The sequence below is a fragment of the Pyricularia grisea genome (genome assembly GCF_004355905.1).
Source record: "Pyricularia grisea strain NI907 chromosome Unknown Pyricularia_grisea_NI907_Scaffold_11, whole genome shotgun sequence".
Lineage (NCBI taxonomy): Eukaryota > Fungi > Ascomycota > Sordariomycetes > Magnaporthales > Pyriculariaceae > Pyricularia > Pyricularia grisea.
The window spans coordinates 474,462-491,763 of NW_022156723.1; the positions used below are offsets into that span (position 1 = coordinate 474,462).

Consider the following 17,302-nt stretch of genomic DNA (forward strand, 5'->3'; position numbering starts at 1 on the left):
ACCAACTGCGCGACGATAAGGATTTGTGGAACATGGTGGGCTGGCTGGGAGCCGGACCACGCCTCCGGTCCCCGCCGCTGGTTATTAACGGCGAGCAAGTGAGCGAGCCCTTAGCAAAAGCGGAAGCACTGCAGCGGGAGGTGCTTGGCCGATTTTCGGCGGAGGATGACCTGCAGGGAGACCCCTTGGAGGCCTGGTCGGCGGACGAGGCTAAAATCCCTTGGGACACCCAGGTGAGTGCGGAAGAGGCGGAGCGCTCCTGCATTGGGGTTACGAGCACGTCCCCGGGCATCGACGGAACGACCGTCCGGCTACTAAAAGCCGGATGGGCTTCGTTGGCCGAGCCGGTGCGCAGGCTCTACCAACGTTGCCTGGAACTCGGACATTTCCCAGCGCCTTGGAAGAAGGCCGAGGTCGCGATGCTCCCGAAAACGGGGAAGAAAGACCGGAGCAGCGTTCGATCCTGGCGGCCTATAGCCCTCCTCTCCTGCATCGGAAAAGGCCTCGAAAGGCTCGTTGCACGCCGGATAGCTTGGGCCATACACGACAACGGGCTCCTTAGCTGCACCCACGGCGGTGCCCTACCCAAGCGATCGGCGACGGATCTGGTTTGTGCCCTCGCCCACGATATCGAGCAGGCTTTAGCTCGCGGGGAGGAAGTTACCCTTGTCGCATGCGACGTCCAAGGCGCCTTCGACGCCCTCCTCCATGGGCGATTAATACGGAAAATGCGGAGCCTCGGGTTTAGTAAAATGCTCCTCAGGTTCGTGATTAACTTTTTAAGCGGCCGCCAGGCCCGAGTCCGGCTGGAGGGTACGACCACGGGCTTTAGGCGGCTTGGGTGCGGCACCCCGCAAGGGTCTCCCCTTTCCCCGATCCTATATATGCTATATTTGGCGTACCTCGTCAAAAACGGTGCGAAGTGGCGGCTGGCATACGCAGACGACGTGCTTACATGGAAATCGTCACCCTCGTTGGAGGAGAACGTACGTTGGCTGGAAGATAAACTCCGGGATATGCACGAAATTGCGGCGGAAGAGAAAATCCATTTTGCAGCGGAAAAGACAGAGGTGATCCATATCACTAAGAAAAGGCACAGTCGCAACCCGGAAATCCGGATTAATGGTAGAACGGTTACCCCGGTCCAACTACCGGGCGGTCGACGCGGACAAAGCGCCTCCGGGGCCGAGCGTTACCCGGGCATGCGTTGGCTTGGCTTTTGGTTCAGCCGACGGCTAGACGGGCGCCGCCACGTGGCCGAAAGGGCTGCCAAAGCAATGGCGGTCGCTGCTCACCTCAAAAGCTTTGGGGCAGTAAAATACGGACCGCCTGCGGCTGCACTTCGCAAGGCAGCGGTGGCATGCGTGGGTTCATCGGCCACCTACGCAGCCGAGGCATGGTACAACCCAGCGCATAAGCAAAGAGGACTCCTCAAAGCACTGAACAAACCGCTGGTTTTAGCGGCACGGGCAATCCTCCCGGCGTATAAAACCACCCCCTCGTCCACTGTTCTCAGGGACGCAGGATTACCCTCGGCCCGCGTCGCGCTGGCCTACACCCGCCTGAAATACGGCGCCCGACTAAGGCTCGCGGACAAGGGGCACCCCCTTGTCAGCCGCCTGCGTGAAACACCTCGTGCCCGCAACTCGGGCCATTCGGCCACGACCCTGCAAACGGCTGCACAACTTCTCCCGCGGATCCGGAGACTAGAGTTGCGCGCACCTCGCAATGCCCCGGATTCTCGCACTGACCCCACCGGAGGAGTCCCAAAAGAGGAAGCGGCCCGCCGCTTTATGGAATGGCTGGACATGGTATCACCTGACGATATCGTGGTATATACGGACGGTTCGGAAAAACACGAAAATAACTGCGTCCAAATAGGGTACGGATGGGCCGCTTTTAGGGCGGGCCTGGAATTTGCCGCAGGCTCCGCATCTATTACGCCGGAAAGCCACGTTTTCGACGCCGAGGCGATTGGCGCCCTAAGAGGGCTACAGGCGGCAGCCAGGGCCCAGCCAGGCGCCCGGATCTGGATTGGTGTGGACAGCACCTCGGTTATTTGGGGTCTTAGAGGCGACGCGCCGCGCTCGTCCCAATGGGCCTTTTTGGAATTCCATAACCTTGTCGATCTACTCCGAAAACAAGGTACCGAGGTTCGGGTCCGTTGGTGCCCTGGGCACCAGGGAATCCCGGGAAACGACCGGGCTGACGAGCTGGCCAAGGCCGGCTCTGCCGGACCGCCGGACCCAGACCCGAGGGCTCAGCAAACCACGTATAGCGGTGCCGGCACGGTCCTCAGAGCCATTCTTTCGAATATAAAGAAGGACTGGTGGCGTAAAGAACTTTGTAAACGGTCCCCCGCATATAGGGAATGGAAATTCCAATACACACCGAGAAAGGAGCCCGAGGAACTGCGTTTACCAAGACCCATACTGGGCCATTATTTGGCCATAAGGACCGGCCACGGCGATTTCAAAGCCTACCATAACCGTTTCAACCACCAGGATGCAAACACCTCGTGTGCCTGGTGCTGGAAGCGGACCTCCCCTGAACACCCGGTGCACTGCCGCTTTTCGCGGGCGGTGTGGAGAAACTGGCCGTGGCCTGATAACGACCGGCCGGTCGGGCCGCCAGACCGCGGCCAACGCCGCAAATTCTTCCAAACAAGCCTCGGGCAACCGAAAAGCTTTGAGGCGTTTTCGATAACCACCAACTATTTCAGCGCCCGCCCCAGAGCGGCCCGCCAGCGCCCCGCGCGCCACGAACGCACTTTACGCCTAGGGACACCGATCGTAAGCGACTCGAACTCAGACGAGGAATAGACTTATTGCCTTTTCACCCATACTTCACGGCACAAGCCGACAGACGAACCCTCCGTGCACCTCAGGCACGGGGTCGCGTCAGTGAACTAACCCCCCTAAGCAGGACCGGGCCCGAACCCGGTCAGGCACGATCCGCCTCTGCCCTCCTTGTCTTCCCCCTGTGTAGATAAAGAAGATAGAACGCGCGCCGAGATACCCCTCGGGAGGTTGCTAACGGCCGGCTAACAAGCCGGGCCGAGCCCGGCGTTAAATAATACTACTACTACTACTACTACTGACAGGGAAAACACGAGCAAATACCCTTTGCCTCGCATCTGGAATTATCGGTTTCACCGGGAATATTGATAGCATCGCACAATCCAAAGTCTTCCACCGAGCAGTGAAGCACGACTCGGTCCGCGCAATACCACTCCTGTGCCAGGCCGGCGCCAGTATCAACGTCCTCTCGTGGTACAAAAGAACGCCGCTCATGTATGCCATCGTCCGTAACTCCCACTCATCCCAAGAGCTGCTCGCTCGGGCCGGGGCGGATCATACCCTCAGGCTCACTGGCGAAGGGGAGTCTGTCCTCTGGTGCGCTGCATTCTATGGGGACGCAGATACTCTGCGCTTTGTTGCCTCGCTCGAATTTTCCCGGGTCGATCCCGCGGTCATACAGCAGGAGCTTGAACGCATGTTCTAGAGTTCAGCCAGAGACGACTGATTTCGCAGGAAGAACGCAAGGCTTTCCGGCAGCTGGTAGTGTCTCTCGAGACGCAGCACCAGATGTACTGGAAAAAATATGGCGACACTAAGATTTTAGCGATTAGCGCACTGTAGAGGAAGGCAAATTGATAACATGGGCTAGAGTACGTGGACAAGTGCACGTCAGTTTTGAAAACAGGCCCTCGTGGATATGAGCTTCTGGGAATTATGGTTCAGAGGCAATCAGCGTACCTGCCAAGCTCGGTATCCTTCATATGTACGCCCAACATTTCACCATGCTAACTGCAAAAATCATTTCCCTACAAATGACGGGATGCTACCTTGGCTATCCGGTTGACTTTAGGGACGCAGCCTCACTTGATCCTCCTGTGACCGCAGCTTATCACGGGGAGGCCAGGTGGGGTAAACCCTCCTTGCCAGACATCACCCAAAGACTGTCAAGACGACCAAACCAAAAGATTACGTATACAAAAAGTCACGGATCATCTATTCGAGTGAGCAGGACTATATGATCACAGGAGAGCGCGGTCTGCGGGCGAAGCCCGCTTTCCGTATATCAAAGCCTGGAGGAACGGGGGACTGTAAAAACAACAATTATATGTAAACAGTGGTGGCAGTGGTAATTATCACCACTAACTTACTGTTATGCCACAAAATGCGCGCAGAAAAAAAGACACCTCACTCGTACCACTGTACTTTTTCACCAATCAAGTCCCCTGACTGTCTTGCTGAACTTGTAAGTGAAAATTGTTAATACACGTGAGATATCCAGCTAAAATGGGTATTTGGGAGAATTGTAGGCAGGTGTTCTCGCTGGCGTCATCGGCCTCGAAAGAGAAGCTGCGAGGTCGTCGGACGCCTTGCGAATACGTCGAGAAACGATGGTGGGTGGGGTGATTTAGTCGGGGCAAAGGAAGGCTGGTTTTGCAGTCCATGTATCAACATGTGTACTACCTTATGGTCTCGTTAATTGAGAAAGACAAGTTCTTGAAAAAGCCGTCAGCATGGACAGGGTCGCCACCCATGTAACGGCAAAGTTGTCTGCAAATTGTGACTCAAAATACAATATCGCTGTTAATTTCTTGGCTGTTCAGAGTTTAAGCTCCGAAACTTCCAAGGTGGGAACAAGGTAGCATTTGATCGTTGCCACTGGTGGTGATGAATTGGAACAAAAAGATTCGAGACTGATAAAAAATCGGTACTGATTATCATCCTAAGCAAAAGGGTTTGCTCCATTTAGGGGGCGAGTGTTCTACTACCCTTGATCGTCCCCCAAAAGCGGCTCAAACGAAAGAGCTGGGCTGCTGCTGCTTTAACCCTCCCTCAAATTTTGTTCATTGGTCTTGACAAGTTCAGAGGTGTTCTTGTCTTTGCACTCCTAATTTCGGGGACGGACTGTAGTAGTAGTAGTACAGTAGAAGGCGAAATGGGCTTCGCCAAATTTCGTAGTTAACATTTTGAGTAGTGGTGGTTTGGATTTGTGACTCGTATGGCTTGGCAGATTCCGCTTGTACCTAGCAGGTATTCAGAGGCAAGACCAAAAATTGGGAAGTGCCAAAACAGGCCTTGTTGGGATAGGACTCTTTTAGGACCCAAATTCGTCCAAAAGCTCCCACCATCCCATTGACTGAATATAACGTTGGGCTCCACATCTCCGACCCCCCTAAAGTCCGGCCCCCTTGAAAAATGTAACGACGAAATACCCCTTTTATAAACCGATTTAAATGTAAACCTATCAACGCACAATAATACAATCATTGTCAGGCTCTCCCGGTTCGCTAACCTCTTCTCCATCGTTCAAATCCTCTAAACAGTCCCTAATATTTTCCTGTGCTTCATAAACGTTTTTTTTTGCTGACCAAAAGCTCGTTGGGATCCGGAATTACCCTTTTCCTTTTGACCGGCCGTACCGCCTCCAATTTTGCTTTTAACAAACTGATTTTTTGCTGAGCTTCAGCCAATAAGATATCCTTGGTTTCGAAGCTTTTTTGGACTTTTGCAAACAAAAGCCGTGAAGTGGCGTTACTTTTTTCGGACCGGGAAATTTCCTGTAGTTGAAGTCGAATATCTCGGGTCGTTTTAGGGGTTTTCCAAATAAGTAAAGACTGGTCGTTAATTTTTTGGGTTGGATTTTCCGGTGTTTTATCCCTTTGGAAGCCGTTATTTTTACCTTTTTCGACGTTGGCGTTGCTATTTTCTAATAAAAAAGGGTTTAAAAGTGGTTTTGCCAAGTTCACCGGCCATAACCCCGTCGTACGCCAACCAGATTGAATGGTTTTTGCTATAAATGCTTTTGATCTGGCTTTTCGATAGCAAAGTAGAAAGTTTCGTTTCCCAACAACCGTTGAACAGCAAAACTGGTTTACAAATCCCAGTTGACGTCGATAAGCTTCCTTTAACGGCCCAAAAACCGATAAATCCAACGGTTGAAGAACGTGCGACGAATGAGGAGGTAAATATAAAAGCTGAATATTATTTTGGAGGCAAATAAGCATAAACTCGTCGGTGACGTGTGATCCGTGGCCGTCGAGAACTAATAAACGCTTTTCAGGAGTTAAAGGTTGGGTATTTGGAATAAACACCTTTTTTAACCATTCGATACCTGTTTCATTATTTGTCCACCCGTTTTCGGTTGCATGAAATTGCCAGGTATCGAAAGGACTTAAATCAGCTGGAAACCATTGTTGCTGTACGTTTTTCCCCTTCAATATAACGAGGGGAGGTATAACAGCCCCCGTAGCTGATACACATTCGATTATGCTCGTCCAACCCCGCGTTCCAGGCTCTTTTCGCTGTAATGGCCGGATTTTATTACGCCCTAACACCAGGCCATTAGATCCTTTGCCTTCCATTATACCTGTTTCGTCCATATTCCAACGGTTGGCCGGTTTTATAGTATCGATAACGGGATTTTTCAAATAGGACCACCAAGATTTAATTACCTCGGTTGTAGCCCCATTAACCCGGGCATTTTCTATTCGCCGGGGCCTTTGGGTTTTCAAAATTGGATATCGGGCTATAAAACGGCTAACCCAATGTTTCCCAAGGCTTTTTCTTTCTCCGGCGGCCTGAAGAATTCGTTCCGCAAAATAGCGTAGTTCTTGATGCGTTGGCGGAAGGCCTAACGCGGCCTGCGCAAGTACCCAATCTGCCAAATAGGTCTCCTGCTCCTGTGAAAGCCTTTGACAAAATCTTTTCGCTTGTTGAATTGACTGGGCCCCCTTTAAACGATCGTGAAGGGTACTCCGAGGAATACCCCATTTTTGCGAGGTTTTGTGAACTGATTTGCCATTTCTTATGTCAGAAATGGCAGCAAGAAGCTGATTTTCAGTGTACTGTTTCATTGGAAAGTTCGGAGCAAGAATCTTCAAAAATCAAGTTCTAAAGTGAAAAATTCGTCTAGATATTTATAAAATAAAACAAAGGGTTGACGTGGCTGAGTAGATATTTTTAGGGGCCGGACTTTAGGGGGGTCGGAGATGTGGAGCCCAACGTTAGCTGGTTGGTCATTCGGCTCAAATACCTTGGTGTTCCCGGTCACCTGTAGCGGTAAGGCAGTTCAATCGCGCTTTTCTGCACCTTCCGGTTTTACCGAAATAGGTTACAAATAAGGTAAATGAGCTCCGTAACCACTCATTGGAGTTGCCAAGGGCTTCCTTCGGGCTGCAAGGTTGCTCTAATTAAAGCGAAAAATCATAACTATGATGGAGCCTATATCCCGGTTCGAATGCAAAAACTCGCATAAAACAATTTCTATCATTCTCTGACTTATACATTTCTGTGCTTTAATTAGGCTTCCTTACCACTGCCAGCCCAGACCTTTGATTTGTCGCAGGCCGGGGACAACTCTTAGCCAGCCATCTTACTTATTGCTACTGCATACAGGTTGTATAGCTTTGAAAAGCTACGACACATTGTCGCTTTTACAGCCGGATCCGAAGTTATTATAGCGACGACACTGTGTTTTCAGCTTCCCCCTTTCTGCTTAAATGCCAAAGTGGGTCTTCACCGTTTTGAAGTTGTGCTAATAGTCTTACACACGTCCGAAGTAGGCCTAAAGCTGAGACAGGTCGTGCTCGAGCAGTTTGGTGGATCGGTCGATGAGGACCCTGGCCGAGCTATTACGTTTAAAGGCCTTAAAGGTTGTCGTTACTTGCAACAGGTTATCAACGAAACGGCGCGACTCAGTGGGAGGGAAAAGGCGTGGGTGGGAGTTTATACCGGTCGGTTTGCTTTTTATTCTTGTGTTTTTCTTTCGTACTTGTTTCGCGTTTATAAATGATGACTTAACCCGTTTCTGCCCCGCTTGTTTAGTTTGGTGGAGGACCTCAAATCTGCCCCGGCCAACAGTCGGCACTGACCAAAACTGCGTACGTGGTCATGAGGCTGTTGCAACGATTCGACCGGATAGGAAGCTGGGAACCAGAGCAGAATGCGAAGCACAATGTGACGGCCACAATGTGCTCTGGAACGGGAGTTAAGGTCAAATTGCACACGGAGAGTGCCTAGGAATAGGTTTCTGAGGTTCAGCACCACTACTCCGTTTGTCAGTCTTGAAGCTTCATCTACAAGCCAAAGACAAAGGGAAACATTGGAATGCATTCAACACTGTAATGGCTTATAACGGGTAGGTTTTAATACCACAAAGTCGGGTTTTGAGACTTTTGTAGTTAGTTATCCAAAAGAAACTCTATTGCAGCGATACATAGCTCCTGTCATTTGGGTGTACCAGACCATGGTGCTTAAATGTTTGAAGTTCAAAGGCTCCTGGCAGGTTGTAAACAATTAGGATTTTTGATTCCTCGACAAAGCTGACGGTCTTTTGAGGCAAACATGTATGTCTGAGATCTAAGGCGTGGTACCAGCGGCTGATACGAAAAATCATTTAACCAAAGCATCGTGCCGAGCTTGCTGGATCGCCTCAAGCTGCGAATCTCCTTCTAACTGCTCTCTCTCTCTCTCCCTCTCAACGTCCACCTTTGGATTCAGCAGATGAGTGGCCACCGCGGTTGCTACCACTGCGGTTTGTCCGGGAGGACGAAAAGTACGAGGAGCCTTCCTTAGGCTGTCCAGAACGGTGTGTCAGGCGGATATCCGGACTGTGGTCATCTTTTGAGTTCAAAATTTTATATATTGGGTAGCATAAAGCTCTTACCGGAGAGTCTCGATAAATTATGCCAATGGCGGAGGCCTGAGACAGGATTTGGTCCCATCCCGATAAGCTCCCGCCAAATCCGCTGTTGTCTCGGCAATTTAATCCGCTCGAAGACATCTTTTGTCGTGTATGGCTTGTAGCAGCTATTTGGTGTAATTTGAATGGTGAGTGACTTGGATTTGATGGTGATTAAAAGACTGGGTGGGACGCGGAAAAGTATGGGAAGCCTCGCGTAATGTAGCAGAGAATGTAGTTTTGGGGACCAAATATGCGAGCGGGCTTTTTAACTGCAATTACCGCCTCGCTCATATTTATAGAAAACGGGTAGACTTGAGGGCTACGCCACAATATCCGTCACACGCCAAATTCTGCAAAACTAGTAATAAGGGTAAACCTTAAAACGTTATCCACCGCAGCTTGTTAAGGCACTAAAATGGTGGTACTGCCCTCTGTTCACATCCGCACGTCAGCTGGCGCTGGATGCTTCTTCATCTTCATCAACACCGCGGCGTCTTCCCCGCTTCTCTCTTACTTTCCATGGCACTGAGGTGGAAAGTTGTTCGGCCCGATATAAAATTATAAACCGCCCTTAAACGATAAACCACCCATTTCGGATCCATTATACCGCCTTTTCAATCCATCCGTAAGGTATTTGAAAACGTGAAAAAGCTTTTGTTGCACTAATAATATATGCGCCAAAACAAGTTACGGGGCCTTGGTTACACGAAGATCGCATCTTGAGGGCGTAATATCTGGTTTTTCGAAAAGCGGCAAGAAAAGAACATATTCCATATCAACAATGCCTATACAAAAATTGAAACCAACAGCTAGATTTGACCAAAAGCGTATCAGCGGTATGAAAACAAAGGTTAAAATACCAACAGAGCTTATCTGCCCTCCGTCCATGGTTCGGGTACATCCTCCCAACTTATTTAAATGACATTTGATTGGGCTTGGTAGCTCATTTCCCATTTTCGTTCCTTTATGTACAGAATATGAAAGACCTTATCACGAAAGAGAACAGTGTCTTAACGGGGCTTCGGTGGCGGCGGTTTGGGCACACCGGTCGTGTCGTATGCGTCGTGCATCAAACTCGGTTGGATGGTTTGCATGATCATGTTGGCAAAATAGCACGTTTATGCTGGGGTGTAACTAATAAAAGAGTTAGGCTCTGTCCTTGAATCTTAAGGGGAGGTCCAGGTTGAACCTTACCGTTTCTTTTGGCAGGTGTTGAGCGAAGGTAGAGGATAGAATGGGAGGGCAGAGGTTGAGGACGAGAATTTGGGACAGAGAGTCCCGACATGCGGGAGACATATGAAATTTATACAATTGAGAAGTGCGATGTGTAGAAAAAAGGGGTACGATTCCGGATCTTAGCGTAATGAGATCTCGCTGTGTATCTTGGCTTAACGTACTGCAAGACTTGTTTTGAGGGTTTTGAGGGTCTAGTACAGAACTGCTGTACTCACTTCGTGGCAGAGGGGAGTCTCAATTGGGAGTCTAAGGTCAAGTAAAAATGGTAGCAAGGTCGTTTTTGGTTACATATCGTACCTATTAGCGAAGAACATCTTTATTGTAGACGCCTTCCGGGCCCAGGCTACGACTTTAAAAACCAAGCGAGAGAAATCACTCGGAAGCAGATGCTGAGCGACCCTGCCAGGTTAAAATATGCAGGGAATAGGGAGGGGTTTGGCAATTTCGAACGATGTGGCAAAGCCACTCCAACGAACAAACAGAGATGATCCCCACTGCCCCCAGGCATTTAAACTTTTTAAGAATTTCTGTCATTCTCGAACCCTTTCTATACATCCGTGATATAGGTTTGAAACTAGGTTTGGTAAACCGTAAGCTTTTTAGGGAAAATTTCTTCAGCAGGTATTGTAGGTAGTCGTTTTTTTATAATCGTTGTTGGTGTGCAAAAAGGTGGGAAAATGGGCATATAGCTGGCTTTGCTATTTCTGTATATTTTGCTCGAGCCTATTGTCGAGTCCTTTGCACTCGACGAGTGTTTGTCTCACGAGATGGCACATTTGAAGAGGATGTGGGATGGACCGACGAAGGGTGACTATGGGTTTAAGATGAGTAGTTCGATTTGTCGAAAGGGCCGTTATCATACATCACACCGGGCTGGACCATATTCTACCTCAATGTTACAGTATCGGAAATGATTGCACACCACCCTTGTTAACGAAGAGATGGTGAAAAGGATGAAAAAGAACTTGCGCCGGATGATGTGAATTTCCCAGGATCTCTGTCAACAACAATGTCATTATATTGTTAGTGCGGGTATGTTTGATCTTAGGGGAGCTGACATCCGGATCATATTTTCTATTTTCATCTCATTAGTCAGGGCGTGCATTGATACTAGGCTTCAAAGCACATTTTTCATTGTCCAGAGGTGGCAACATTGCAGTCTCAGCGAACGGGTACTCGCAGTTTTATTGCCTTGGCTGAATTTGATAAGTAACGCATTGCCATGCAAGTTGCCGTCGGCTCTGTCTAACCTGTGACGCCCAACAGACAAAGGTGGTCTGTGTATAAGTGGCCGCTGGTGCAGCTGTTTAGTTTCATCAGTGCCATGCTGCTCGGCCACGACGTCGGCAACGTTGCCAGCATCCAGGTGCCCATCGTGGCCGACTTTGGTAAAGTCGAACTGCTCACCTGGGTCGCCATCGGTTATGCAGCCGTAAACTCCTGCGTCGTGCCGCTTTGCCGCAGGCTGTACATGTTTGGTGATGTGAGGTGGCATGTTCACATCTACGCTTGCATCTGGATGGCGGGTGCTGCCGTCGCGGGAGCTGCGACAAGTATGGATCTCGTCGTGCTCGGGAGGGCTATTATTGGAATTGGGGGTGCCGGGTCAAACCAAGGGTATTTCTGTTCTCTACAGGCTATTTCATCTACAGCAAAAAACAGTGTTGTTAACCTTAATCCTGAACTTTGGCATGATGTTCTACAATTACACTTTCTCCACACCCATCGAAGCCCCCCGTGGCCAGGCCCTAATCGGCGTCGGCTTTGCTATCGGTCTACTGCTTGGCCCCGTTATCGGTGGCGCCTTTGCTGAAAATTACTCGACAACCTGGCGCTGGGTTATGTAAATCAATATTTTCGTCCTGGTGCTCCTCGTCGTCGGTTGGATTTTCTTTTTACCCGCTTTGCATCTCGGTCAACAGTTACATTTTCGGCATTTCCTCGTTACTACCCTTTATACGTTAGGTATTTGTTGAAATAAGTGTTGAGTTTACTCAATCGTGTCTCCAGCTCCCCATCGAGCATTAAAGCTTGCCTGAACCTTAGAAGATTGGGCTCAGATTGTGCCGGTAAGGCGACAGTCACAGTTTAAGGCACGATGCCCATAAGAGCATGCCGTATTGTAATATCCCAAATTTAAACGTAAAAACATAACTCGAAAGGAAACATCAAAGACCTAGTAAAATAATACAGTTTTTCTCTCCCATTGCACACTTTAAGCATTGAAAAATGGAAAATATATTTACGTATAAAGGTGGATGATTAAAGGAGTGCAAAGCTTTGGGTATAAAGTTTACTCGCTGAATTGTCGAACAACAGAGCTTTTCAAACCACGGAGATTATGTGCTGGGCTGCGGTTTACATTTGCCGTTTTCTTGATGAAGGTTCCTTGCCGCCGCTCGTGTGAACTCAGTTCCGCAGTTTGGGCAGGTTACCTTCGTGGCTTGACCTGACTTCTTTCGTTGGTGCCTTAAAAGGTTGCTGAACGATGAAAAGCTGCGACCGTTGCATCCATGCTCCCAACATTGCAGTTTGGGCCGGTTCACCATTTGGACGTTGGGTGTTGTGTTTTGCTGTTGTATATGCTGAGTTACCGACAATTCGGGATTTGCAATTGATATCGTGTTGGTATTGATAATTTCGGGTACCTGTTTCTGATATAACTGGCCCTGTGGTTGGAGGTTGTTATAACTGCGGTAGTGTTATCCTTTAGCCTTGTAAGAGATCATTACACAAAAAGGAACTAGCTCACTTATAATTTGAATGTAATCCTAACGTCGTTGTCCCGTATGCGGACCGGTATTCTTGCAAATACAGCCCTTGGAAAGCCCAGAAAGTCGTTTGACTTTGGGGATTAGATAAAATATATGGGTAGGTTGTAAGGTTGCAAGGTGTTGTAGTAAGAGGCTTTTGTGGTTCGATAAGTAAGGATGGTTGGTTTTGGTCTATGGTTTGAACCGGGAAAGAAGCAGGTGATGTGGCATCTGCAATAGGCACGGAAGGTTGTCCGCATATCGTGTCGCCGGGCAGCCAGGTGGTAGCGTCGGCGTATGCATTAGGAGCGTACAGATTGCATAGTTCAGTGGTCGTTTGGCTGACGTTTGCTCCTATCCAACTTGCAATGTTTTGAGTATTCGGAAAAGTTGGCTTCCCCTTATGTTCGGGCACAGGTCGGGCTTTTGCTGTGAAGGTGCAGACATTATTTAACCGGATACAGTTGCTGCAATCTTTAGAGTCCTCGAGAGAAACAATGCACCTGATTTTTCGCTTCCTGCACTGCTTTTCGGGCGGGGAAATAAGGACTTTTAGTCAGTTTTGAAACACAGTCTAAAAAATCCGTTGCTGGCCGACCGACACAACGACTTACCACAAGCAACAGAGATTCGGCGGTAACATAGCTTGTGTTTTTTATCTATTTTTTGCAAAGCCGCTGTCTTATCCAACCTAAAGGTGGAAATAAGGTTTGGATCACGGTCACTTCCTGGCGAGTAACTATGGTCAGGATCGATGTCGCATACTTTTCCAGCCCCGTTTTGTGCTTGATATCCGAGCTGCATGCAAGCCGGTTGCGTAAAGTCCACCCGGGGTACCTGTTGCGCCACTAGGGATGTTGACTGCGGGCACGGCAATGTCTCTGCTTCGATTTGCGAGCCTGTTATGGCAACTTGAAATGCGTGCGTCGCGGCCTCCAGGTGGGTGATGTGACTATCCTGTGTTGTGAAGATCCTGCGGGGTCCAGCCGGGAAACTACCGGTGCTGCTTTGGATCACCGAGTGCGGAGCTCGCGATGAATCTACCTCACACGCCTCAGGGCTTTGCTGATCGTTCCTAGCGTACTTAAGATTATGCAAACCCAGGTCGTTCCTCTCTGTGATCTTGCGCCCTATTATAATGGTCAGCCAAATACTCAAAACGTCATTCTTCGGTTGAAACGGATGTATGCGTACGATAATTCCGCTGCACAACGCTATTTTCAATGCGCCTCCTCTCTCCTAGATCTCCGGCCTGAGTCCAGTCGTCTAAAGCGATTTTCGACTTGCTCGAGAAGCCGTGTTGTTTTATGTCCTGTGAAGATGGTGATTGCCTTTCTGAATGATTTTGCATATTTGTATCAAACGTTTGCGGGCTGAACGTAACCTGATGACCAGCCTGTGCTTTTGGATTGCCTGCGAATTTCATTTCTATGAGTAGTTTATGAGATGACATGTAGGTGGATCTGGATAATTTTGAACTTTTGTGCCGGGTATATGGTCGTTAGATATATGTGGAAAGTTGTGGTTGTAGCTCTTCTGATGACCCGGTGCAGCTGTCCCTTACTTATATACAGGAAAGGGTGTATTCTAGAACATGCTGTAAGCCTTTGCCGTCCTACGTTGGTGGTCGGCACACAAAAATGTGTACGGCTATTCCGGTTGGCGTACTTGATTAAGAACTTAGCTCCTCATTGGTGTAAAGAATTTCGGGATTTCCGCGTTTTTCTTGGGCGAAAGCAACAAAGAATATTCGTTGCTGCACTAGATTTGAAATAATTAGCACAGTTGACAAAGGTGGTGGACTCGGCCGCAGATCGACGGATGAATAAAATAGGAAGGCGACTAACACTTTTTCAGGTGGCAGGGGTTTTGCTGTTGACGATCAACAATACTTGACCATAAAGTATACATCAGTTTGGAAGTGGGGCGGAGCCTAGCAATTGAACGCTTGCATGTAGTGTTGCAAAGTGACGTATACTTTCATGCGCGGTATCTTTCAACAATCTCGGCACCGTCTCATGCACAACCAAAACAGGTTAATATTCCTGCGTGCCAAGTAATTAATTTCTGCTCTACCAGGGGGGACTTCAGACGTAGGACTGAAGCCTCAGTCAAGCTAATTGCACATCCCTTCGACTTACGTGACACAGAATTAACCCAATCAAGCTCGCAAAAGGCTGATATTGCTACTAAGGAATACCAGGTGGAAATAGGTTTACAGGGTGCTTTCCTCGCTTCATAACATAAACCTAGGCGATATGGGTCAGTGAAATATACCGATGTTTGTCTGGATTGCCAGAACTCCCACATTCCCTGAATATCACCATTTTGGACGCATAACTTATCGAAATTGGCGTGTTGTACGGGACAATGACAGGACGTAAATAAAGGTCCCGGAAGAAATGGACGTTGACAATGATGAAAAAGCAACTGGCGCCGGATGACATGGAGATGGCCCAGGATGTAAATCCTCAACACGGCCAGAGCTTTCTCAAAAGGCTGGTTTGGCTGTGCCGACCTGATCATATTGGCCGCTCTACCAGCTCAAAGGCTATACTGGGACTCACTCATATTTCCCTATCTGGGCCCCCTTTAAGACCTGGTTTATGAATAGCTCCTAAATACAGGCATAACCCAACATTGTTTGTGCTCATGCTTCTATGGTTTTTACCCACCATCCCCTCCCCTTTTACGCAAGTTAGCATTAGACTGGTTAAGATGTCATCGCACTCGAACAGCGCAAAAAGTATTTGCGTACTTGGGTCGCACTTTCTGCGTGACCAAAAACCGGAAACGGCAATGTAATTTTGGGGAGGCCGAGGACGAACACTTTGGGAAGACGTCCAGCCTCTCTTCGGAAATGTTTGAGCCCAATCAGCAGCGACAGACCGGGTCTCGAAACCACTCAGGCTGGTTTAGGGCGTTGGTGGCTGCCCTGATTTTCTATGGTTCGCCAACGCGATTGTAAGGGTTGTGACATTGCAGCGTGCTACCAAAGAATGGTTCTTTTGCCGATTGATATCGTGCCCAAAGATGACAAGCGTTAGTACGCCTGAGAGGCTCCATGACCTCATTTTCTCTACCTAGGCGCGGATCGAGATGAACGTATCCTAGTTAAGTACCGGAATGCCATCCCAAGTTATCCTGAGCTTTTGGGCGCAGTCTTTCCGGACATTGACTCATAGCAGTGCAGTCTTGGGTTCAAGGATTCCTGAAATGTCTTGTACAAATGAGGAAATTTATGGGTGCGTTGCTGGTTGGACATCATAGATAACAGCCCAAGCTCGGACGACAGTTTCCTCCCACCTCCCAAGGTCTTCTTCGTCGGGGACAAAGGTCGATTACTGTTTTATAATCAACTGTGCGTCCGCTTTCGAGCAGCCGGCTATGGAGGCGGCCAACAGGACTGGCACATGGTTATCGAGATACTGCGTCGCAGGACGCCCGGAACATCAATTAGTCATACCTACTTTGGCTCCTAAGCACCTTTGAAAACAAGCGAACTGGGCGCTCGTTGTTCGCGAATTGACGAAGCCTTTCTGTTTGGTGCCATGCATACTTTTGAGCCTTTTACGGGATGCTCATTAGTCCACCCGGTATTGCTGCGTAAAGGCAAAGTCCACCAAAGCTAGCAAAATCGGGAAGGTGGGGGAGAAACAAAAACAACAACAACGGATGGCCGAATTCTGTTGTAAGTCTACAGCGCGCTAACAAAGAAGTTCAATGCATATCCGCCCAGTGCATGGCCTCCTTTTGCCAAACTATACCTCATTTGTAAACCAGATAGGGTATACAATCTTGTAAAGTGCAGATTGACATAATGTAACCCAGTTGATTGCCGCAATGCTACCTCAATTCATCCTCCCAATAAGCTGAGTGGAGGGCAAGGCAAATAGGAACAAACCCGGCATACACCCTACCCCTTACGAAACCTACCTGACCGAAGAGAACCAGTGTAACAGCCCTTATTATGTCCAAGGCCTGGCTTCAATCCCACGACTCTCTACTTTCGTCCTCTCTACTTTCGTCCTGTCGCCAATCACATCACACCACCGTGCTTATTCGCAATCTAGAATTTTTCCGGCGCTTTTAGTGATTGTTGGGTTGCATTGCTGCCTGTCCCTCTTCTGCTGGCAGTGCGCAGCATTTCTTTACAATGCGTCGTACTGTCACGGATGCAGAACTCTAGCCCCTCACCGATACGTACTTCTGTCGTAGGCTATTGCAACGACGATAACGCTGTGGCCATGGACGTCTGGGCAGGGGATAAGGCTACGCGGAAGAAGTACCAGGCGCTATTTGATGAGTACGACAAGGGGTAAACTCGGCTAAAAGTCTTTTTTTCAATCTATCGGATGTGGCTTGCAGGTTCCCACCCCTAATGTGCTTCAAAAGTATAGCAGTCAAAGTTTTGCACAGAGAAGCTTGCTAGATTCTGACTGTTGTACTTCTCGGTACTTCTAACCAAGGAGTTCTGGCTCGGAAACCATCCGTTTCTAGCAAAAAATCTGCCATCTCCTCCTTTTCCCATATCAACTCCTTTGCATCGGCTTGGCTTCTGTTCACAGACTGACAACCGAAACTCGTTGCTCTCCTATGTTTCCTAGCTAACT

The 17,302-nt window shown here is 48.8% G+C and overlaps 2 protein-coding genes across 2 annotated transcripts; one reads left to right on the plus strand and one right to left on the minus strand.

The window, feature by feature from the left end:
• Positions 1 to 7,627: 7,627 nt before the first annotated feature.
• Positions 7,628 to 7,887, plus strand: PgNI_12343 (uncharacterized protein; the record flags this gene model as incomplete). The annotated part of the gene is made up of 2 exons (XM_031132293.1): positions 7,628 to 7,734; positions 7,842 to 7,887. The coding sequence occupies 2 exons, from the start codon at positions 7,628 to 7,630 to the stop codon at positions 7,885 to 7,887; spliced, it is 153 nt and encodes a 50-aa protein (XP_030976282.1).
• A 4,388-nt stretch (positions 7,888 to 12,275) lies between these two features.
• Positions 12,276 to 14,115, minus strand: PgNI_12344 (uncharacterized protein; the record flags this gene model as incomplete). The annotated part of the gene is made up of 5 exons (XM_031132294.1): positions 12,276 to 12,627; positions 12,689 to 13,238; positions 13,304 to 13,428; positions 13,774 to 13,819; positions 13,884 to 14,115. 5 exons carry the CDS (start codon positions 14,113 to 14,115, stop codon positions 12,276 to 12,278), a joined length of 1,305 nt encoding a protein of 434 aa, XP_030976256.1.
• Positions 14,116 to 17,302: the final 3,187 nt, after the last annotated feature.